The sequence below is a fragment of the Ictalurus punctatus genome, chromosome 10, assembly GCF_001660625.3.
Source record: "Ictalurus punctatus breed USDA103 chromosome 10, Coco_2.0, whole genome shotgun sequence".
Lineage (NCBI taxonomy): Eukaryota > Metazoa > Chordata > Actinopteri > Siluriformes > Ictaluridae > Ictalurus > Ictalurus punctatus.
This window is the reverse complement of record NC_030425.2, coordinates 18,259,485-18,282,731: the sequence shown is the minus strand read 5'-3', so window position 1 is coordinate 18,282,731 and position 23,247 is coordinate 18,259,485. Positions and strand designations below refer to the sequence as shown.

At 36.9% G+C, this 23,247-nt stretch overlaps 1 protein-coding gene and 3 non-coding genes across 4 annotated transcripts; all 4 read left to right on the top strand.

Moving 5' to 3' along the window:
- The first annotated feature begins 11,075 nt into the window (after positions 1 to 11,075).
- Positions 11,076 to 22,334, top strand: ncl (nucleolin). Its single transcript, XM_017478221.3, has 17 exons — positions 11,076 to 11,244; positions 12,570 to 12,668; positions 12,793 to 12,901; positions 14,851 to 14,961; positions 15,107 to 15,223; positions 15,318 to 15,464; positions 15,729 to 15,854; positions 16,213 to 16,299; positions 17,212 to 17,335; positions 17,854 to 17,990; positions 18,276 to 18,402; positions 18,479 to 18,615; positions 19,064 to 19,193; positions 19,481 to 19,620; positions 20,364 to 20,490; positions 21,384 to 21,670; positions 21,858 to 22,334. The coding sequence occupies exons 1-17, from the start codon at positions 11,227 to 11,229 to the stop codon at positions 21,923 to 21,925; spliced, it is 2,091 nt and encodes a 696-aa protein (XP_017333710.1). The 5' UTR covers positions 11,076 to 11,226; the 3' UTR covers positions 21,926 to 22,334.
- LOC124628616 (small nucleolar RNA SNORD82) lies at positions 15,582 to 15,647 on the top strand. The gene has a single exon (XR_006983203.1). It is a non-coding gene; the product is annotated as a small nucleolar RNA SNORD82 (small nucleolar RNA).
- Positions 16,021 to 16,084, top strand: LOC124628615 (small nucleolar RNA SNORD82). Its single transcript, XR_006983202.1, has one exon. It is a non-coding gene; the product is annotated as a small nucleolar RNA SNORD82 (small nucleolar RNA).
- Positions 20,906 to 21,035, top strand: LOC124628614 (small nucleolar RNA SNORA75). Its single transcript, XR_006983201.1, has one exon. It is a non-coding gene; the product is annotated as a small nucleolar RNA SNORA75 (small nucleolar RNA).
- Positions 22,335 to 23,247: the final 913 nt, after the last annotated feature.

The window sequence follows — 23,247 nt, the reverse complement described above, 5'->3', positions numbered from 1 at the left end:
TTTTGACGTTGCAGTGCTTTTTCTTTTTTACAGGAATAAACATTTACTCAAATTCTGTGATGGTTTTTATATCAGTGCACTAATACATTTTAAACTAAAATAAAATTAAAAGAAGGGAAAAATAAAGCAGATGTAATAAGGGCTACAATACTTTAACAACAATGCTAAAATTATTAACAACAATATGTATAATTAGTATTACTGTCATCATTACAATAATTAGTGAAGGGCCTTATTTATTATTATTATTATTATTATTATTATTATTATACCCTATAAATAATAACACCAATAAATAAAATGCTAATTGATAAATGGTATTATCCATTATTATATTCCTGTATTACAAGTCAGAAATAAAATCACTGAAGGAGGAAAATACATTGCTTGTCACAGGTAGCAGTTTCTTACTAACAAATGAAGGCGTCCATGTGTTTTTTTTTCCTCCAATTCATTTTTTTTATTATTATTAAATTGAACATTTGAGTTACAATAATCTCAAAAGAAAATTATATATAATAAATAAATTACATTTAATAAGAAGATAGATTGATTTTTACACCATTCTCAAGGAGCACATTAGAAAATCAACCTCCCAGAGAAATGTTTTTGAAAATATTTTTCCTTTTTTTTTTATAAATGTGATTTTTTTTTTTTTTTTTTTTTAATAAATGTTTTTAAAAAGAAAGTTTATAACCTTTGTAAATGGCATATTTTCCTCTATAACATTTTTGGCGAGAGAAAAAGACTGATGTGAAAAAAAAAATGAGTGAATGACAATTTTCCCTGTTGGAAGGACAGAAAACACGAATCATATACATCTTTATACAGAGAGAGTTTAAATTTACATGGATAAATATTATGATGTATTTTCTAATGTATTTATTTGACTTTGTTAGGGATGCAATACTTGTATGGAAGTAATCATGACTTTTCAAGTTGATGTTTGACAAAATGTCATCCCAGGGATATTTACCTCCTGGAGTCACAGCATTTCTTCTTTGCAGGAGAGATTTCACATATTTGTTCTTGTATTTTTTTTTATCAAGTAAGGATATTCAATTCTATTAAATTTTATTTGTATAGCGCTTTTTACAATAGACATTGTCTCAAAGCAGCTTTACTGAAACATATAAACACGGTATACAGATTTTACATGTGCAAATTTATCCCAATTGAGCAAGCCGGTGGCGACGGTGGCAAGGAAAAACTCCCTAAGATGTTAAGAGGAAGAAACCTTGAGAGAAACCAGACTCAGAAGGGAACCCATCCTCATCTGGGTAGCAACATATAATGTAAAAAAAAAAAAAAAAAAAAAGTTCATTATGGTTTTATATGAAGTCTGTTTGGCCTTAGAAGCAACTGTAGTCCCAGCAATCTGGAATTGGAGTAGATGAGAGCTCCATCCAGAGGTAGGACATCCAAAACGGATCAGGCAGGTCCGGAGAGCAGAAAGGATCAGGATCTCTAGTATCTCCATAAAATCGTGTGTGGCTCCAAATAAGGAGAAAGGGAGAGATTGTTAAGACTGTGCTAAGCATAACAGAAAGTCTAGTCATGGTAGGCTTGAGTAAACAAATACATTTTAAGCCTAGATTTAAACACTGAGACTGTGTCTGAGTCCCGAACACTAATTGGAAGACTGTTCCATAACTGTCGGGCTCTATAAGAGAAAACTCTTCCCCCTGCTGTAGCCTTCGGATCATAGGCGTGGAGGATCATAGAAAACCAAAAGGTTGCTTAGATACTGTGGCGCGAGACCATTTAGTGCTTTATAGGTTAATAATAGTATTTTATAATCAATGCGAGATTTCACTGAGAGTCAATGCAGTGTTGATAAGATCGGGGTGATGTGGTCATATCTTCTGGTTCTAGTGAGGACTCTAGCAGCTGCATTCTGGACTAACTGGAGTTTGTTTATGCTCCTGCTGGAACATCCAGACAGTAAGGCATTACAGTAATCTAGTCTAGACACGACGAAAGCATGAACTAATATTTCTTCAACATGTAGTGACAATATATTTCTTATTTTAGAATTTTAGAGATGAAAGAAGGCTATCCTAGTAATATTATCTACATGAGCATCAAATGATAGACTGGAGTCAATAATCACTCCAGGGTCTTTTACTGCTGTACATGATGAAACAGAAAGTCCATACAGAGTTACAGTGAGATCAGAAAGCTTACTTCTAGCTACACGTGGTCCTAGTACAAGTACTTCTGTCTTATCATAATTAAGTAATAGAAAGTTAATAAGCATCCAACGTCTAATGTCCTTTACACATTCCTCAACTTTACTAAGTTGCTGTCTGTCCTCTAGGTTCGCTGAAACATACAGCTCTGTGTATATATGTATAGCTTCTAATAATAGATTAGGTATTGTGGTTACTTTCCCTCCAAAATAGAAGTGATAATTTCTTGTTGGAATTGCTTTTATAACAGACTTAAAATCTTTGTCTGGAAGGGAAATTATACACGGTCATAAATTATGCAAGTTCTCTTAAGTTCGAATAACTCCTTCATTGTCACATACATCTATGTATTACCCCTTCTCATACACTTAATAATAATATCTGCATTATCCTATAGAATGCATTTGTGCGGTGAGAAGTTGTGTGTGGCAAAGCTTCCATGCAAGTAAAGCTTCTTCATGACATTTGGACAGTTTGCATGGTATGAAGTTGCAGGAACAAACGTGAAGTTGGCACCCCATTAAATTAAGTAATCGCCAAAACTATGCCATTCGTTTGTGCTGATTTGTTCCACAAAAACGAATGTTTGTGCTGGTTTGGTCTTTGAGATATTAAACTTTTTTGGCTGTGTGACGTCACTCTCCACCCAATGTCGCTCAAATCGGCGCCGTGTATTTGTGCTCGGTTTGTGCCGATAAAACAAACCCTGTAACTATTTCCCTTCCTTTCGGGTCGCTTAATCACGCTCAGTGTGAAAGGACTGGCGCGATGACGCTCTTGAGTGGAAACAATAGATCTCTATGTTCACACCGGGCGCGATCATTCACGGCGCTACAAAGCCACACTTTTTTTCAAGCAGTGTGTCGTTTTTTTTTCCTGTCTCTCGGTGACGAAACGGGCCGTCCAATTAGATTTGAGCTTTATATCGCGTGCCCAGAGACGCTGCTGTTACACAAAAGGTCGAGATATGTGGCGCTATAGCACAGAAAGCTGTGTTGAAAACCTTTGTAAACACAGAAGAAGAGTTTTCCGGAAGAGAGAAGAGAATGGATATTGAGTTATTATCTTTTGCCTAGTTTTCATCCACTTTTTGCGCATTTATGTTGTTGACAAAGTGAAATGCGTAAAAAAAAAAAAGATATTTGCGATATTTGCTGTCTCCCGCCTGTTTCCATCCAATTGGCCTTTTAACGATTTTACCGTTACTTTGCTCTGCGCGCGTGCGCTCTCTCTCGCTCTCTCTCTCTGTCACACACACAAGTGCGCGTGCATAGAGGTAAACAAGCATTAAACTCGGGGTTTCTCCCACTACTGTGTTGTTGCACTGTATTTCACATTATTTCATTCATAGTAAAACAGTTTGATGGTGCTGTTCAAAAAACACAAAAACTTTCTGCCTCCCTTTCTGGTAGAATACGCATGAAATAAGAAAAGTTCGTTTCTGTGCTTCTTTACAGCTTGTGTTGTGGTGTATGCACTGGAATAGAAATACACCGGGCTGGCCGTAGGGGTCGCTACGCGAAATTCCTGACCGCCATCTTGCTCAGTGCTTCATGGAGACATGGAGGTTTAATCTGCAGAATTTTATTCCCATTCATTCTAATCAAGCAGTCTCTTGACCATTCAATTAATATGTACATATAATAAATATTATTAATATATGCATAAATATACATCAGTATTTATACATACTGTTATTAATGTGCATATTATTAAATTATCCATTATTGATATGATTTGTAATCCAAATATGTTTGCATGACAATGTATAACATTTGAAAATGGAGGGGAAAAAATGATTACAGAATGTCTGTATATACTTCAAGGACCTCAGCAAACAGACTAACTTACGTAATACAAGCCATCAGGGTTGGTTAATAAGCAATAGATTCAAAACATTCAGACAAAAATCCCACACATTTCTCAGGCACTACCTGTGATACAACCTTCCAAGTGACTTTATAGACTACCTTTAGCTATTGTATTAATCACATTTTTATTTTCATGTTCATATTGTTAAATGAAACCAATCTGTATTGTGATATTCATCTGATCAGTACTCACATGCAAAAATGGATGTAAAACCCATTATTTAAATTAGTGTATATACAGTTCATTGTACTAGAAAGATAACAGCCCTATTCAGGCTCTGTTTCACTGATTGATTTAATCCAAGGTTCTGAAGTTGGGCAATGTGATGATGTCTTAGAGTGCATAATATTTATACCTGAAGCCTGATCAGGTAGATGGTATGATTGTCAATGCTATCTTGAGTTTCAGCAGCATGGTCTGCCATGCCATTTCCAAACACACCCCTGGCTCCAATATCTGACAAGACTCGTTACTGGAAATGGGAGAAGACACTCTTCCTTGGTAGGACATTTCTGTCCTTTAGTTCTCTGAGATGCATTTCCACAGCTCTCACTATGGTAACAACTTCCTCAGATGGCATAATAAGTCCTCCATTGGTCTTCAACTGAATAAAGTAGTATGAGGAGCTGTATCTTGGAGGTGGTTCTGAAGTTATGAGTGCCACCCTTCAGGTGGAGCATGAGACTTTCAGCAGCGCCTTCCTAACTACCCAACCTCCAATGTATACAAGGATATTCTCCATGGTGGCCAGGACTTCCTGGTTTGGGAGAACAAAGTCCTCGTCCATACATATTTTCTATCTCCTCTCTAAATTTTTTTTTTTTAAATTACATTTTTAAAAATGAAAATCATTATGTATGATGTACATAACCAATTATCACCAATGAACTATAAAACTTAAATTCAGGATATTTTCAAGTACTGTTAATAAATTAGACTATACCACCTCTTATAACAGTGTCTCTCCTTTGTAAATGTTTATTGTTATCAATGACACTTATCATTACAGTTTTAGTATCTTATGGCTATACTTACGTTATTATACTGCAGATATCTTGATATCTTCCTTTGTGTATATATATGTATATATACCATTCATCAATATAGCAACTTAAATCAAAGATCAAATGTTAAAATAACAACAATTGAAATTATAAATCTAAGTTCCAAATTCAACATTAAACAAATAAACTTGGAATATATGAAATTATAATAATTTGCTTACCACAACGTCGTACTGTATTGAAAAATAATGCAATGTGATCTTGACTAAATTTGTACATAAGGATATATCTCAAGGTTCCGGTCTGTAACAGATCTCTATCAGGCCCCGAACAACCTCAATTCCTGACGTGAGAACAGCTATACACAAACGACTGCAAAAAAGTGTACTATTTCAATAAATTCCATCCTACTCCTTAAGCAGCTTATCCATATGTTGTATACAATGCCTCTGTGGGATTAACTGCAGAATACTACATCTGTATTCTATATGTACATCTTTGTTTGGGAAACTGAAAATATGGAAACTACTCAAGTCAAGTACTTAACCAATTTCATTTAAAATATCATAAATTTGTGTACTGTAGTAAAAACTGAACCAAAACAAAGTGAAGATCATAGAAACTGCCTATGTCAATGTGACATGTCTGATGTCCATACAGATACACTGTGTCTGTGGTACTGTTTTGCCTTTTGGACAGGATTTACGAGCTGATATGACACAATAATCCTGTATGAAATGTAATGCCACCTTCTTTGGCCTGCTGATTGTGATAATTATAGCAATTCACTTCAAAACACTGTGCCCCTTGGCTCAGTTTGGGCTTTTTCCTTGGGTACATGTGATCTGACGCCATGCTGCCAGTAACTATGGACTCCATGTAGCTCTGAGCAAGATGGCGGCCCGAGATCTTGCCTATTATCTCTAGTTGCGCTATGATTAGCCATTCCAGTGTATTTCTATTTCAGTGGTGCTATGCACCAACCAGTGATGTGTCATTCATGAATGATTCGTTCATTTTGAACGAATCTTTAATATGACTCTGACCGCGTGCACTCTCTCTCTGTCACACACACACACACACACACAAGTTGTCGCAAGAGTGATTCGGTAATTTTTTGACTGCGCATGCGCTGCAACATCCCCACAGGTTCTATACTGGAAACAGAAATGATTAGTTCACATTTCGAGTCGTTCGTTCTTCCGGTGACTGCCCCATAGGCAATGCACCATGCAGAACCAGAAACAGAAATGATTAGTTCACCTCTCGAGTCTTTGGGTTCAAGTCTTTTCATCATGTCACAGCCCCACAGCATTCAGCCTATGAGGCGGTCACCGGATGAACAAATGACTCAAACCCGAAGGCTCGAGACGTGAAATAATCATTTCTGTTCCCGGGCTACAGACGTGACAAATGTGACGTGACCAAAGAAAGAACGACTTGGATCGGGAGGAGAGGTGAACTAACAGACTGCATTGTCTGAAGACCTAATGTTCAACTATTAATTAATAATTTCTGTTTCTCATAATTCGGCCTTGGTTGCATTAGCCTATAGTTTATTTTTTATTCCAAATGTGATCAACATTTGTGTAAGTATTAGATGTGTTGGGGAATTTATCATGTAACATTTTAATTATATTCTGCTGAAATGAACGAAATGTCTCGGAAAAAGATTCGTTCATTTTGCTGAACAAGATTCAAATATCCGAGTCAGTAAAATGATCTGAACCTCCCATCACTAGCGCCAACATTTAAGTGATTCTTCTTCTCAGTGGTCAAAGATGATAGGTCAATCAGTTGAATAGTGGGTTGTGCCACCTAGTGCACCCTTTGTTTCCTGTTCCTAATCAGTGAATGTGCCAGCTCCAGCTCAGAACCAGCCCCTACAAAGATTCCAGATGAGCCCAATGCCTACAAAGCCTTTGGATGATACCAACGCTCTACACGTGTTGCTCCTGGTATAGCAGTGGGCCTGAACCGTTCTGCTCTCCAGGCCGGTCTGGACCTTCATGGTGCCCTGCTTCCGGAGTTCTTGTCGCTTGGAGGCCAGTCACTGTTGCTGAGGATGGCCCCATATGGATAGCCTAGGGACACTTGGAAGCCATGGAGATGGCATTGGACTGCAACTGCAACTGTTTTGGTGCAGTGTCTTTTTGGGCCCGGGTCTCCATCAGTGGACAGAGCATGAGTTCAGCAGAATAGACTTCATGTTGAGACTGTGGTGAATCTCCTGATTACACAGCTGCACTTTTGTTTTATCATGTAGCACACAGTTATAGACGGGATTTATTTATAATCACACTATCCGTTGTTACCCAGATGAGGATGGGTTCACTTTTGAGTCTGGTTCCTCTGAAGGTTTCTTCCTCATATCATCTCGGGGAGTTTTTCCTTGCCACTGTTGCCATCACCTCTGCCTTGCTCATTAGGGACAAATTCATCAATTTAAAAATTTAATTGGAAATTTATATTTTTCTGTAAAGCTGTTTTGTGACAATGTAAATTGTAAAAAGCGGTATACAAATAAAACTGAATTGAATTGAATTGAATAGTGTACAGGTGTAAAATGCATTCTCGGTCAGTGCCACTTATCATGCAGGCCTGAATTAGCTGAAGGCGATCAATCATTTCGCGTTCGGTGTGAAAGCATATCTCATCGGCGCTTCACTTTATTGTATCGCGCTCAGTGTGAAAGGGACCTTTAAGATATAACAAGAATGTTTTTGCGAAAGGGACCTTTAAGATATAACAAGAATGCAAGAATGTTTTCACGAGCGGTGACGTCACTCTCCACCCCATGCCGTCCAAAATGCTCCAAACCGGCGCTGTTCTTTTATGCTCAATTTGTGCTAAAACCCCAAGTCCAAAATAGTTGGGCTGCTGTGTAAAATGTAAATAAATGTCAATAAAAACAGAATGCAACTTTTTTAAAGAAATGCTGTGGCCATCAAATTCAAAATTACCTTCTTTTTTCTAAAATGCTACATTTCCTCAGTATAAACATTTGATATGTTTTCTATGTTCTATTGTGAATAACATATGGGTTTATGCAATTTGCAAATCATTGCATTCTATTTTTATTTACATTTTACACAGCGTCCCAACTTTTTTGGAATTGGGGTTGTATTTTGTGAAAATCATAACTTATTCCCATCCTTAGACATTACAAAATCTCTGTTGGAGCAGTGAATTCACGCAAGCCCCTCTCCATCTATCTCGTCCAAATACCTGTCTCGTTCATTTGTGCTTGTGTGGTGCTGGTTTGTTGCCATCATTTTTTTGGATCTTTTTTAGACATGTGATAAGATGACTACGAACACTCTCCCCTCCCTCTGAACACCCCCCTCTCTCCGTTTCCTGGTTCCTGTATTGACACCTTTTTTCTTTGTTTCTCTGTTGACTGAGGTGTGGATGGATGAAGCCCCTCACCATTTGTACATTTACATACCTTCCTGCTTCATGCAAATATGCCCTTCTACCTAGCCAATCAATAGTTAACCCATTGTCTCTGTTGTGTGTCAAACATTATATATACTGCCTTTCTTGGAATAAATGAGAGCTCTTACCATTTGAACTTTGTGTGTCTGTGTGTCATTTGGCAAACTCTCCCAAAGCTTTGGTGTGGGAAGTGTGTAGCGAGACGAAGGCGCCATCTTTCTTGTATATTCACTTTCTCTCTTCTTAAGAAACGTAACCTGGAGATTCTCTAGTTTGAAATCCTAACAGTTTTCTGGGGGCTTGTCCTGAGAAAAAAATTCACAAATCCTCACAACATGTATCATTTGTTTGAAAATTCACATTGTGTGTAGCACCATGTTTGAAAACTTTGTTAGCATGTCAGAACTTTGTTTGTTTGTGTTCTTGTTTGTCACTGAAGCAAGTATTTAATCTCCTTTGTTATCATTCTGTTTTTTAAATTTTATTCAAAGCATGTAGTAGCCTAACTTTAGTTAACTGCAGTGTATGTGAATGGTGACTGAATCTGTCATTCCTTAACATTTTGTGCAGCATCTCCTTTTGTTCTATGGAAGAAAGCAGGAGCGTAACCTGGCCTGGGCATTCAGGGCTGTTGCCCTAAGATGTTTTCTTTAGACCCGAATAATTCTCCACTTGGAGCGGTTTGTCACTATGTAACTGAAAATCAGTAAAAGAAGACAGCCTGTAATTTTATATCTTCGGTGAACGGAGGCGAGACCAACGTATGGCTAACAGGAAAACAAGGTGTGTAAATGTCTATACGAGTTTGTGAATATGTATATGTTATGTGAGCATGATATGAGCAGAGAATAAGGACAGCTAACATACTCTGCATGGCACTGTACCAGCTAAACCCATACAGTGATAGCTTAGTTGTGCCTACCTTTGGCTAGTTACACCAAACTAATCTAGTCTCATTTTAGACAGACAAAAAGTTTTACATGTTATCATTCTGGTAGTCCTGCAAACAGTGATAATACCTGAGGCAGGTTTTCCGAAACTTTTTGTCCAATTTTCACATATTTATGCAATTACCCCTTACAGGTAAGAAAAAAATGCATGCAAACAGTCTATTTAGAAGTACGTTTAAAGAAGATGATTAATAGTCCCATTAATGCCCTTGGAAGAGAGTTACAATCATGACACAGTCGCCATTCACTTACACTGCAACAGTACAAATGGGAAGCCCCCAGTGTTGTTTGCATATAAATATACTATATATACATATAAATAAAAAAAAAATAAAATAAAATAAAAACTGAGAATCAGGAGATTCCAAACATTTCTTATGCCAACCAACTTTGAAAGTGAGATTGGAATAAAAATATTTAACCACATCTAATCTAATTTTGTTAAACATGAAACAAACTTTTTAAGAGGAGAGGTATTGTTTTTCCAAATAAAAAACTTTAAAGTCTGTACATTCAAGTCAGACAAATAACTTTAGAGAATGGTAAATCTAAACAAACCTGGAGCCTATCCCAGGGAGCACTGGACACAAGGTTGGGTAGGTACACCCTGGACAGGGTTCCAATCCAGTGCAGGGCACAATCACATACACATTCACACTTTGGACATGCCAATCAGCATGGAAAATGAATTGCTCTGAGGAAACCCCCACAACACCAGGAGTACATGCAAACTCCACATACACAGGGGCACCGCGGGAATCGAACAGCCAACCCTGGTAGTGTGCGACAAACATGCTAACCACTAAGCCACCATGTGCCCTTGTTACATTTTAAACCAGAAGCATTTGAAATGTCTGAATTGTTTTGATTCGGTGTATTTCCTGTGAAAACAACAAAAACTTTTTCACTTTATTGTGTTTCAAAGAAATAGAAAGCAGTTCTACTGAAAATAAAAGCAAAAATGGACTGACTGGACAACCCTGTCTCAAACCTCTATTAATAAAGAGTCTATCAGAAGTAAGATAAGATAAGATAAGATAAGTGCCCATGTTTATAATAACAATGCTATTGGTATCTTTATACATCCTAACAGTGGTAATGAATGAATCTACAAAGCCAAACCACTTTAATGTACGACATAAAGATTTGTGCTCAATACAGCCAAATGTTTTTATAAAAATCTATAATAATAATAATAATAATCATGATGATGATGATGATGATGATGATGTCGAATGCCCCAGGTCCTAAATGACGTCATTCCGACCTGCAATTACATATACGAGGTAAATCGAACGGAGCCCTCGCAATTTTATAGCTGGACACCCGGATGAGAAGACGGTATCTGATTGGTCTAGACAACGCCGCCGTTGTTCAAAGGGATAAATAGTTGAGTCGGAAGTTATTTCTAAACTTTTGAACAAGTAATTTACATTGTAGCAAAAATATAGAAACACGTCATGTGTGTAAATAAATCCTGACGCCTTTTTTGCCGTTTAACACTTTTCACCGTTGTAATTTTATGCTCTGATTAATAAAAGATCTGTGTCAAAAAACTACATTTCCCATAACTCCCCCTGTCAGCCCTCGCTATTTTGTCAAGCAGCTAACCGTGAGTGGGAGGAGACGTGTTGAGGCGCTTCATCGTGCGGCAGTGTGTCTTTTCAATCTAACAGAGTGAGACGTACCACGTGTGAGTGACCTGCGGGAGAAAAAAAAGAATTTGTTTTAATTCATTATTATCGTGTTTCAGTGAAACACCTTCCAGCCATGGTTAAACTAGCGAAGGTAAGTGATCTTTTTGTTTAATGCCGTGGCTAAAATTCAAAATGAAGTCTTCGCATTTACGTTTGCTTCACGTCGAAGTTTAAGCTCGTCTCCATATATTATTAGCTACAGAGAAATTCCACATATGTATGTGTTTTAAGACAACACTCTTTTCACCATTTTAATTTCACGTCCATACGGTCAGTATATTGTAAATTAATATATGTCATATATATATATATCTGTTAAAACCTGAATACGCCACCATATTGCACTGAAAAAATGGTGGATCCGGATTTGAGCGGCCTTGGCCATGTTGGTAAGCAGCGAGGGCTCAGTATTAAATGGCTGCCTGTTGGATACGTAGTGCACCTACATAGTGTGTATAGGTCGGTAGCTTCTACACGACGTAGGGTATTTGAGTAGGGAGTGAGCCGCCATTTGAGATTCTGCCCAAATCTGATCATTCTAAACTTAAAATGGCCGATACTGGGCCTCGATGCTTTTTGTGCACGTTAAGCTGTTATCGAATTAAAGATGATCACATTAACGATGCCTAGTTATTATTATTTATTCGTCGTCTTCTAATATTCTTGTGTTTTTATAGCCTTTTAGCGAAGTTTAACGTCGTTAGCTAACAATCTCTTCACGACTTGCTCACTGCGTCCGGCGCGTGCCGCTATTTTAAGTTCGGGGACAGCCGCGATGGCGTAAAAAAAAGCTCGTGCTGTTTCATCAGTGCGCTCGTGTTAATATGGTGCACCGTTTGAGGTTATAATAATGTGTAATGCACTAGAATATTATTTACCGACTTATTTTGGCTACTGTTTTGCGGCACTAGTGTGCTGGTTAGCTTAGCATGCTATGCCATGCGTGTTTTGAGCCCACGTGGGTTTGTCCCTGATCCCACGTGGCCTTTGTGAGCGTTAATTTTTATTGTAACCATTTTTTGCTTAAATTTAAGAACTTAGTACTATTACCTACAACTGCATCATTATTATTTTTTTCATACAATCTTTAATTAAATGTTCACTATGTGCGTCTTCTAAAAACTAAATAAGTTGGTGCTTTTATTATAATCTGCATTATTTAGTTTGTGACAATTTTTATTACATGGTAGTTACGTGTGCCTTGAATTAGTTTTTTTGTTTTGTTTTTACATTTTATAAAGTTGGGCATTTTCCTATAAATGAAATGCACTGTCTTTTTCTATTCTGAAACTTGGAGCTTCTGACATGACAAATTTGAGTGCTATAAAACTAATTTAATGCCATAACTGTCTAAGCTTCATGGATATGTTAATAATATAAAAATCGGAATTTTTTTTGTTATTCTTCAATTTGCAGGGGGCGAAAAAACAAGTGAAGGAAGCGCCACAGAAGAAAAAGGCTCCTCCACCTCCAAAGGAAGTCGAAGAGTCCAGTGAAGAAGACTCTGATGAAGAGGTAAGGGTTTTAAATCAGCAATATTGTGCATGTTGACTGGTTTGTTGTATTGTCACTTACCTGCACACTGTCTATAAATTATGACCAGAGGAGTTTAACAAAAAATTTTTATTTGTAAATCGAGGCTCCACCTCCCAAAGCTGCAGCTAAGAAGAATGTAACTCCAGCGAAGGCAGTGAAAAATGGAAAAGCCCCCGCCAAGCAAGAAAGTGAAGATGATGACGATGAATCTGGTGCGTTGTGCGTAAGGGTTATTTATATTAGGGTTGCAACTAACGATTGTTTTCATGATCTGTTAGTTGGCCTATAATTTTTTCGATTAATTGGGGGGAGGACTTTCAGTGCCATTTTTGTTTATTATAAATAAAATCCACAAACTGAGTGTTACAAATATCAAATTAGGGCTAAAACTTTACACAAAAGACTGAAAAGAACCCACTACACACAGACCAGAATTTATATTATTCATTTAGGACTAGTTTAATTTCATGCTTTTTTGCATCTATAAAAAAGTTCCACCTATATACTTGTGTATAAGATCTTTATTTGTTTGTTTATTTATTTAAGGATGCACAAAAAAAGCACTGAATTCTACAGACCTAGCAATCCCTGGTCGATTGGTAGAACCGGTCATTCCCCAGGGATTGGTTCAAATATCAGGTTCAATTACATTTTATTGTTGGTGTGACATTTAACATTTTATTTGATTCTCAGAATTCTCTCTTTTATTTTATCAATCAATTCAACTCTTGAACTTGTCTACCACTCATAGGTTTTTGCAAATTATCACTTAATTTGTAAATCAATTTAAAATAAATCGATCAATGAACAATCGTCAGGTCAGCTAACATGATATTTGTGAATGCACACGAATAACCAAATTGATTAAAGCATCTCATTTGAATATATCAATTTTTCTTACCATTTTTAAAACTTTCCTGTGGACCTCCTGCAATTACACCATTGACCATGAGGGGTGCGTGGAATCACTGCCAGAAGGTAGAGTAGGTAATGCATAGTGTAAGTGTATAGTACGTAATTTGGGACACAGATTTAGTATTTACTCTCCAGAGCATGTTTTCATAACAGAAGTAATGTAATGAGTAAATGTGCCAAGCGCAGACTGACTAATCGATAATGAGATTAGTTGTTGCAGCCCTTTATTTATTTATTTTAATTTTTGGTGGGATAACCTATGCAATTTAGGTTAGTTCAGTGTCTGGAAAGATTATGTATTGTTTGAACTGACATGCTGGTAAAGGTTGTAATATCCTGTGGGAAGAGGTATTTTTTTTTTTTTTTTTTAAATAAACTGTGTACTTGTATATAAGGTAAAAGGTCTGGAGTTGATTCTAGATGTGGCAGGCTGTTGCTGTGAAGCCACAGCATGTGGCCAAATGTGCTCTCAATGCAAGTGAAATAGGTCATCCTTAGGCTGCAAATATATATATATATATATATATATATATATATATATATATATATATATATATATATATATATATATATATATATATATATATATATATAAAAAATAAATGAGGTAGCAGGAGCGTTCAGAGTGGCCAAGTCAATAGTTTGGCACATTCTAAGGAAAAAAAAAAAGACTTCATGAGAGCAAATACCTAGGGTTCACCACAAGGTGCAAACCATTCATGAGCCTCAAGAATAGAAAGGCCAGATTAGACTTCGCCAATAAAAAAATTCAGAAAAATTCTTTGGCCAAATGAAACTATCAACCTGTACCAGAACGATGGGAAGAAAAAAGTATGAAGGCTTGGAACGGTTCATGAACCTAAGACTTCCAGACATCAAGCAGTCATTGCCTGCAAAGGATTCTTGGCGGAGTATTAAAAATGAACATTTTGTTTGATTGTTAATCTGTCCAATCACATTTGAGCCCCTGAATATGGGGAACTGTGTGTGAAAATGGTTGCAATATCTAAACATTTCATTTTGTTCAACCCTTTGAATTAAAGCTGATATTTGCTGTTCAATTGCACCCCAGTTGTTTCATTTCCAAGACAAATGTACAGAGCCAAAATTATGAAGTGTCTCAGTCTGAATATTTGCAGACCTTACTGTGTATGCGTGTAATAATTAATATACATGTCACAGTCACATTCAAGTGTGAAATTGTGCATTGAGGGTGTCTACTTTTTCTCTTTCTCCTTGCTAATAGAGGAAGAGGCTCCTCCAGCTAAAGTTGCTAAAGGCCCTGCCAAGAAAGTAGCAGCTGATGTTGAATCAGATGATGATGAGGAGGAGGAGGATGATGATGATGAGGAGTCTGGTACGTGTCCTAATGTTTATTGTAAAGAGTTTAGATTGAACTGATTGGTTCCGGCCTGACACTTTATGCTGTCATTAAAATCCAATTTAAACCTGTATTGTAATGCAAATATGTTTGTAACATGTCAAATCTGTTTGCTCTGCAGAGGAGGAGCCACCCAAAAAGGCTGCTAAATCAGCTAAGGCGACCACTGCAAAGGCGACAACTGTGAAGGCTAAAGCAGCTCCTGCGAAGGAGGAGTCTGATGATGACGACGATGATGGTAGTGTATATGCGTAACAAATTATGCTTGAATGTTATTTATGCAGGTGTCAGTTTATTTATTAAGTTTGGTTTATTCAAAATATTTGTGACAGATGATGAATCCGAAGAGGAAGAAGCTCCACTTCCTAAAAAAGCAGCCCCTGCTAAACCTGCCGCTAAAGCAGCCCCTGCTAAACCTGCCGCTAGAGCGAAGTCGGAGGAGGAGGAGGAGGATGATGATGACGACGACGACGACGATGGTGTGTATATGGGTTTTTATGCGAGTCGTTATCTTGTAGGTTAGTGGAGAAATGTTCACTTAATTCTCACCCCTCCTAGACATTATTACAAAAAGTAATAGATTCTACTTATGCCAGTGCACAGGTGATGAGTGTTTAGGGACTTAATCCTGACTTTGTGATGTGGTGTTTGCTCTGATGTGCTCTTTTGCTCTTGTTTCAGCTCTGGTGTTTGTGTTGGATCTCTGCCTTAATTAACATATATTGTTTTTAATACATTCTCAGAAGAGGAAATGGACACAACACCTGCACCAGCTAAAAAAGCAGCCATGAAGAAGGCCCAGGAGGAATCTGAAGAGGAGGAGGAGGAGGATGATGAGGAGGAGGAGGAGGATGACGAGGAGGAAGAAGGTAGAAATTGTGTGCATCAGCTACATTCATTTTCTTTTTTTTTATTAAATATTTTCCTTTTCTCTAATGGATAAGTGCATCCTTGGTTCATATTTAACTTTTTTTTTTTTAAATAATATTTTTTATGTATTTTATTTTCCTTTTTTTATTTTACTTTAAATACCTGTGCACAGATGATGTCTCAAGGGATTTAATACTGACTCTTGATTATTTTTATTGAGCTGATGTGCTCTGGTTCTCTTGTTAGAGCTTTTCTTCTTTGAGAAGTTCACTTCTTTTCAGAAGTGCATGTTTGTTTTAAACTTATTTAAAAAAAAAAAAAAAAAATTTTTTATATATATATTTTTTTAAACTGCAGCCGCTCCTGTAACACCAGGAAAGAGGAAGGGTAATGTCAATAAGGATAAAGGAACACCACCTGCTAAAAAAGCCAAATCTGACGAAGGTAAGATTCTTTTGGATGTTTGAATAAATTATCGCTCAGTAAAATGTGTTAATTAGTAGTACACTGTTTCACCTTGAGTATCTGAAAGGAATACACTGAGATGATTGGGAGTTACTGTTACCATTCCAGAGTTGTTTATTTTCCTAGAATAGTGCATCCCCCTAGTATTTTATTCCTTTTGTATCACTCAATTTGTCAAGTTAAAATTTATTTATTAAACGTGTTGCACCTTTTATCTGTGTACTGATGCATTTAAAGTTGTGAAACAAGTTAGTTTCTGACCTTGCTTGCATTATAGCAGCTATAAAAATTGTTCTCTTGCAAGACTTTTTTCTCTAAAATATTGCAGCTTGTCATTTTACTAAGAAACCACAAAGCGTTAACTCCTGTCTTGAGGATGCTGGTAAAAGTTACAGCTTTATGTAATGTAAAATAAACGGGACAGTGTGGCTTGACGGTTGAGGCTCTGGGTTGCTGATCTGACGGTTGGGGGTTCAAGCTCCTGCACTGCCAAGCTGCCACTGTTGGGCCCTTGAGCAAGGTCCTTAACCCTCTCTGCTCCAAGGGCGCTGTATAATATCTGTATATCATGTATCTTTTATATGGTGTGTCTACCATACAAAACTCTTTGAATGAGCTGTTACTATAGAAACAATAACGTATTAGAATAAGTGCGTTAGTATAACGCTGTGATTTGCAGCTGCACTAGTGTCTGATCTGTTATTAAAATATTAATCATTTGATCAATAAGAATCCAAAATTCTAGTGTGATATCATGTAAGAAAATATGACCTTGCTACTAATTGTCTGTACAGTTGCTGTATAACTAATAATTAATTGCGTTATTAACCCATATTAGTGTACTACAGCTCTGTTTAGGTCATCAATGTTGAACTTTTCTTTATTTTTCAGCCTTCAGCTTGTTTATGGGTAACCTGAACGCGGATAACAGTTTTGAAGATATTAAAGAAGGCATCAGCAAATTCTTTAAGAAAGAAGGCCTGGTGATTCAGGATGTCCGTCTCGGAGGGTCCAAGTGAGTACATTTTTATTTAAGCTTGCGTCAAGTTAGTTGTGTTTTTTTAAATTGTTCTTGTTTTTGTGTTCATGTTGGCATAAATGCAACATGGCAAAGTTATTTATTTTCAGTGTGGCAATTTCTCGGGCTGGGTGAAATGACTATATTGATGTCATGATGAATTGTCACAATACACTTGAGATATTGTAGTCTTTTTTTTTTCCTTTTATTTTGTACTTTTTTTTTCTTAACAAATCCATTCTGAAGAGAATTTGATGGTAATTTGTATTGAATCTTTACAATTCTTAAGTGTATATTTTATGTATTCGAGTTGTACCTATTGAAGTATTGTCAAAATCATTGAATAATGTTAATTTGGGCTTAAGTATTGTGATGTGATATGAGTAGACATTGCAGTTATAATTGATTTCCATAACCACACCCCTAAAACATGAATCAACTTTTTTTCTTTTTTTTTTTGTATTCATTGTTTGTGGGTTTTTATATTTTGCTTAAAATGAAACTCACTGTTGCAGGAAGTTCGGTTATGTCGACTTTGGCTCAGAAGAGGACCTTCAGCAAGCCCTTGGTCTCAGTGGGAAGAAGTTTATGGGTCAGCCAATCAAACTGGACCGAGCAAGAAGTAAAGAGGACTCTCAGGAAAGCAAAAAGGGTAATATGCATGTTCTTATTTATAGTAACAATAGACTTGTGTTGATATGAAACTTTTGCCACATGGCTTTATCAAAATATTAGAAATATATTGATCATTGCTTAATGTTACAATCAGCATATGCTTTTAAGGAAACCAGATATGATGGAGCTTTTTTTGTTCCCTGAATTCACGTGTGATTGTGTGGGGTTTAAAGATAGTCAAGTACTGATCTGGTGGCACATTGGTTAAATCTGACTTGCTGCAAGCAGCACCTGACTGATTTTATTTGATGTATGTGTGCAGAGAGAGATGCCCGGACGCTGTTTGTGAAAAATCTGCCATACTCCATAACCTCAGATGAGCTGAAGGAGGTTTTCGATCAAGCACTGGATATCAGGGTACCTGTCGGCCCCAACGGCAGCAGCAGAGGGTAACAAACACTAAAACTAGAAACCTGTTGGCTAACTAATGCACAGTTAATTAACACTGTTTATTGTCCTGGACAGAATTGCATATATTGAATTCAAGACAGAAGCTATTGCTGAGAAAATGTTGGAGGAGACTCAGGGTTCAGATGTTCAGGGCCGATCCATCATGGTGGACTTCACCGGTGCCAAAAGCCGACAGAGCAGCAAAGGACCAGGTGAGTTTAACCCCCTAACCTACGAGTGATTCTCCTTTTTCTTAATATTTTTTGTTTATTTCTACACTATTCACAATTGTGAACAGTAGGACTGAAAGAACAATGGGTCTTGTATGTCAAGTTAAAAGCTGGTATAAATGTGTCCTTAATAAAGCTTCATGCTGATGCGTGATGCAGTGTTGTAAATGTAGTCTTTGATAATGTGAGGTTGTAATGAGATGTAGTTGTTCCCTGGCTAAACTGGCTAGTCAGCGAGTAACTAAACTTTAAATGCTACACATGAACACTTCGTCTGTCTGAATTCCCATGTTGCTCTTAAAGATAGTCAAGTCCTGATGTAGTTTTATATAGTCAGCTCCAAAAACAGTGTGCTTTCATCTGAACAAGAGCACACTGTGTTTGGAGTTTTGGAGAAATGTGTCCATAACAGTTATTTTTCTCTCTTCAGTTTCAGCACCTGTAAGCAAGGTTCTGGTTGTAAATAATCTAGCGTTCAGTGCCACAGAGGAGTCTCTGCAGAGCGTGTTTGAGAAAGCCGTTGCTATCAGAATACCACAGAATAATGGCCGGCCAAAAGGGTAAGTGCTCACTCATTAATCTGAGATTCTTAACTTGATAATTTTCTGTACAATAAAAGGAATAAAACTGTTTTCTTAATTATATAGATAACTGAACTGTTAATGCCACATATGATGAACATTTTGTCTATCTGAATCCCCATGTTGCTCTTTAAGATAGTCAAGTACTGATGTGGCTTTATACACTCAACTTGCTCTTGTCAAAAAGAACATTGATATTAGAAAATTTTATGTATAAAGCGTATTTCTGTCTACTGAAATGATTGTGACTTGTGCATTATTTTCAGGTATGCGTTTGTCGAGTTTGAAAACACAGATGATTCCAAGGAGGCGATGGATTCATGTAACAACACAGAAATCGAAGGCAGGAGCATCAGACTGGAGTTCAGCCAGAGTAGAGGAGAGGGTGGAGGACGAGGAGGATCCGGTTAGTGTGACAAACACCTGTTCTGATCAGGATAGTCACCCATTTTAAATATGTGGCTGCAGAGAACAAATTTCTTAGCTAGTCTACCAGACAATTGAACAGTCCTGTGTATTTGCCCAGTCACATGATTTTGGATGCATGAATAATTGTGCTAAAAAGTGGTAACTAACATTATGTAGTAATGTTAGTGCATTAGGAAGGCGCAAATAAATACAACAATCCTCTTACAAAAAAAGTACGTTGTATTTGGACACTCTCCAAAAAAGCTAGCAATTCACTGGTGAACAATGTCTCATCCTGATATTTAATTTTTTTTGTTTGGTTAGTGCCTACATTTTCTTGATTTAATAAAAGCAATTCCTGAATTTTTTTTTTTTTTAAACCTTAAACAAAAGTAATGTTCTGTTAATAGCTAATTTAACAGTAACAAAAATTGTCACTGTATTTTAAAATGTTGCAATATGTATTGCTTTATTTTCCAATAAGGTATCTGAAATAGGTCTTTTTTGTTCTCACGGTGTTAGCCCAGTTCATTTACAGTTTCTGCATCTTTGCATAATGTGTATTATTGCTATGCAATCTAAATAGATGTTTTGTGTGATGGAGTCCTGAATATTTCAGGGGCTTTGAGATAAGGGATAAATATTTACTTTACTTGCTTTAGTTATTTAACTGTCAATATGCATCAATTGTCACCATTATTAATGCATATTTTGAATTTGCATTTTCTTTTATTTCTACAGGACCCACAAAAACACTGTTTGTTAAAGGCCTGTCAGACGAAACGACAGATCAAACTCTGAGGGATGCGTTCGAGGGTGCTGTCGCTGCCAGAATCGCCACAGATAAAGATACAGGATCCTGTAAAGGGTAAAATAAAATAATTCTTCTTGCTAAAAATTAAGGGTGGGCAGTATGACTTGATCATATTATTGATACTTCAAGACATTTTTTTTATGTGCTATTGTCACTTTGCTAAAATGTTTCTCAAAACAGTTACACATAAAAAAAATAAAATAAAAAAAAAAGTTTAAGGGTAGTTAGTTATATTATGATGTACATGTCAAAGGTCTATTGTGGCTGTTTAGCAGATACTATTATAATCATGTCACCCAGCCCTACTGTGTGTATGTATATATGTATTTTTTTTGCATCCAAGTGCATAAAATAGACAGGGCATAAATTCAAGTTGTGGTTCCAATACCAGGGTTTAAGATTCATTTTGAATTGATTCTGATTTAATGGCAGTCTCCAGGCTTTCAAAATTAATTGTTAAATTTCCATTATCTTCTCATGAGCTCCTCTCTGTCTGATGGTGACTGAGCATGGATTCGCACGAGAAGTAGATTCACACTCGCATTACTACGGGTCTCTCCTCTATGATGGGAGTTGCTTATGTCTGATGTGAGACAACTTGCTGTATAACAGTTACTGTTTGTAACCTGTGTGCATTGGTGCACAATAAACCTCTATCATAAACTGCACCTTATTTCTAGTACCGCACTGTTGAATTCTGGTTTCTGATCAGTCAGACTTGCAAATCACTTGAAACTTGTTTTACAGACATTCCACAACATTAAATGTAACTTTAAATGGAAACCATATCATCAAGTTACAAATTGTAATCCTTGTCAAATTGCTGTGGTATAAGAGGAATAAAACTCTTGGGTATCTGCTGTTATGAGAGCATCAACTTTAGAATGGTAACAATGCAGTACATCTGTAGTGATAAAGATTTAACTGAGGTTATGTACATGTTGCAGGTATGGTTTTGTTGACTTCGACAGTGAGGAAGACTGCAAAGCAGCGAAGGAAGCAATGGATGACTCGGAGATCGATGGAAACAAAGTAACTCTGGATTACGCCAAGCCGAAAGGAGAAGGAGGACGAGGAGGAGGAAGAGGAGGGTTTGGAGGTGGCAGAGGAAGAGGAGGGTTTGGAGGTGGATTTGGAGGTGGATTTGGAGGGAGAGGAGGAGGAGGAAGGGGTGGATTTAGAGGAGGGAGAGGAGGAGGTGGACACCGTGGGGGAGGAAGAGGAGGATTCAGAGGTAATAAATGCATCACTTTACACTTCATATTATGAATATGTAAAATTTTACATCATGGTTTGTCCCTGTTTAGCCCTGTCTAGCTCTTCTAAGTAGTCTCCATAGCAACATAATACCAACATGGATCCATTTTAATAAATATATAGGTTAATTTATAATTATCTTAATTTGGTGATTTATTTTTTAGGTGGCCGAGGTGGTGGAGGTGGAGCCGGAGCCAGACCTCAAGGAAAGAAGATCAAATTTGATGCTTAAAAACTGCTCTCCATTTTAAAAAAAATAAAAATTTCCAAATAAATGGACTGTATTTCTGCTTGAATAGTCTTTTGGACATTCCAGTGTCTCCTTACTTAACGGAGCGTCCATCTTTTTCTGTCCGAAAGGTTCCTGCAGGTTCCTGTCAAATGTTCTTCATCCGTGCACATATTCATTTTTTCCCCAGTTTTGTGGGAGAAAAGTTGAAATGTGAATAATTGTTTTTTTCTTGTTTAGTTTTTTTTCCCTATTTTTACTGTTTGTTAAAATATTCTTAAATGAATTATTCATTTTATTATTTTTTTTGTTTGTTTGCTTTAGGTGCGTGTTTTACCGTAAACTGTACAAAGCATATAAAAGATGAACGATTAAACATGCCCAAAAAAGTGTTTGGGCTTTTTGAAATCTGGTTAAATTGTGTACTGTCGTAAATCGGAGTGTGTGTGCACGCGCGCGCGAGATGTTTTGATCAGAAATGCCTTGATGGTTTGTAGAGGTCAGTGTCTGGATTATATCTAACTATATCAACGAACTTTTTACTTGCGTGTGTTGGAAATGATCAATTTTAAATAAACTAAATGATTTATACAAGTTGTGCATCCTGTTGTTCTTAAAATTTAAGGAATGCGAGTCATGAATTCCTCACTGGAGTGCAATATAGCAGGGGTTCCCAAACTTTTCCAGGGCAAGGCCCTGCAGATGGCATTAACATTTGACAGAGGCCCCCCTTTTACAAGAGGTCTTTAAAACACATAAAAAATAGTCTTCTGAATATATCCCCCTTTTTTATTAATAATATCTTGCATCATTACATTAGGAATTTAGTGTGTGTGGTTGCCTGAGAGGGAGAAAGAAAACATACTAGTGCGAGGGATAGGCACACCAAACTGTTGAGGCGCCTCCTGGCGGCCACCACTTTGAAAACCACTGCCATATCGTGAAAAGTAAAGTGTAAAGACAAGGACACACCGCTGGTAATGTAACATTTTTGTTATGAACAGAAGTGGATACCACGGTTACTTTAAAAATGTATTGTTGGTTATAAATAACAATGTAATCCAAGTATCACAATGTAAAAGTAATGTAAACTGATTGCTTTTGGATTACTTGGTCACATGTAAAGTCAAAAGCAATATGACCTAAAATACTTTTATTTAGAGCTTAAAAACATGTTCAATGTTTGGAACTGCTTTAAGAAAATGAATTTAAAAAATCACTGTTCCTGATGCGGATTACATCACAGAAATTAGGGTAAACGTTCTGGTTTTCCAAAAAGTGGTCACTTTTTTCAGTTTCTTAAGTGTGTTCAAAAGCGTGTTACT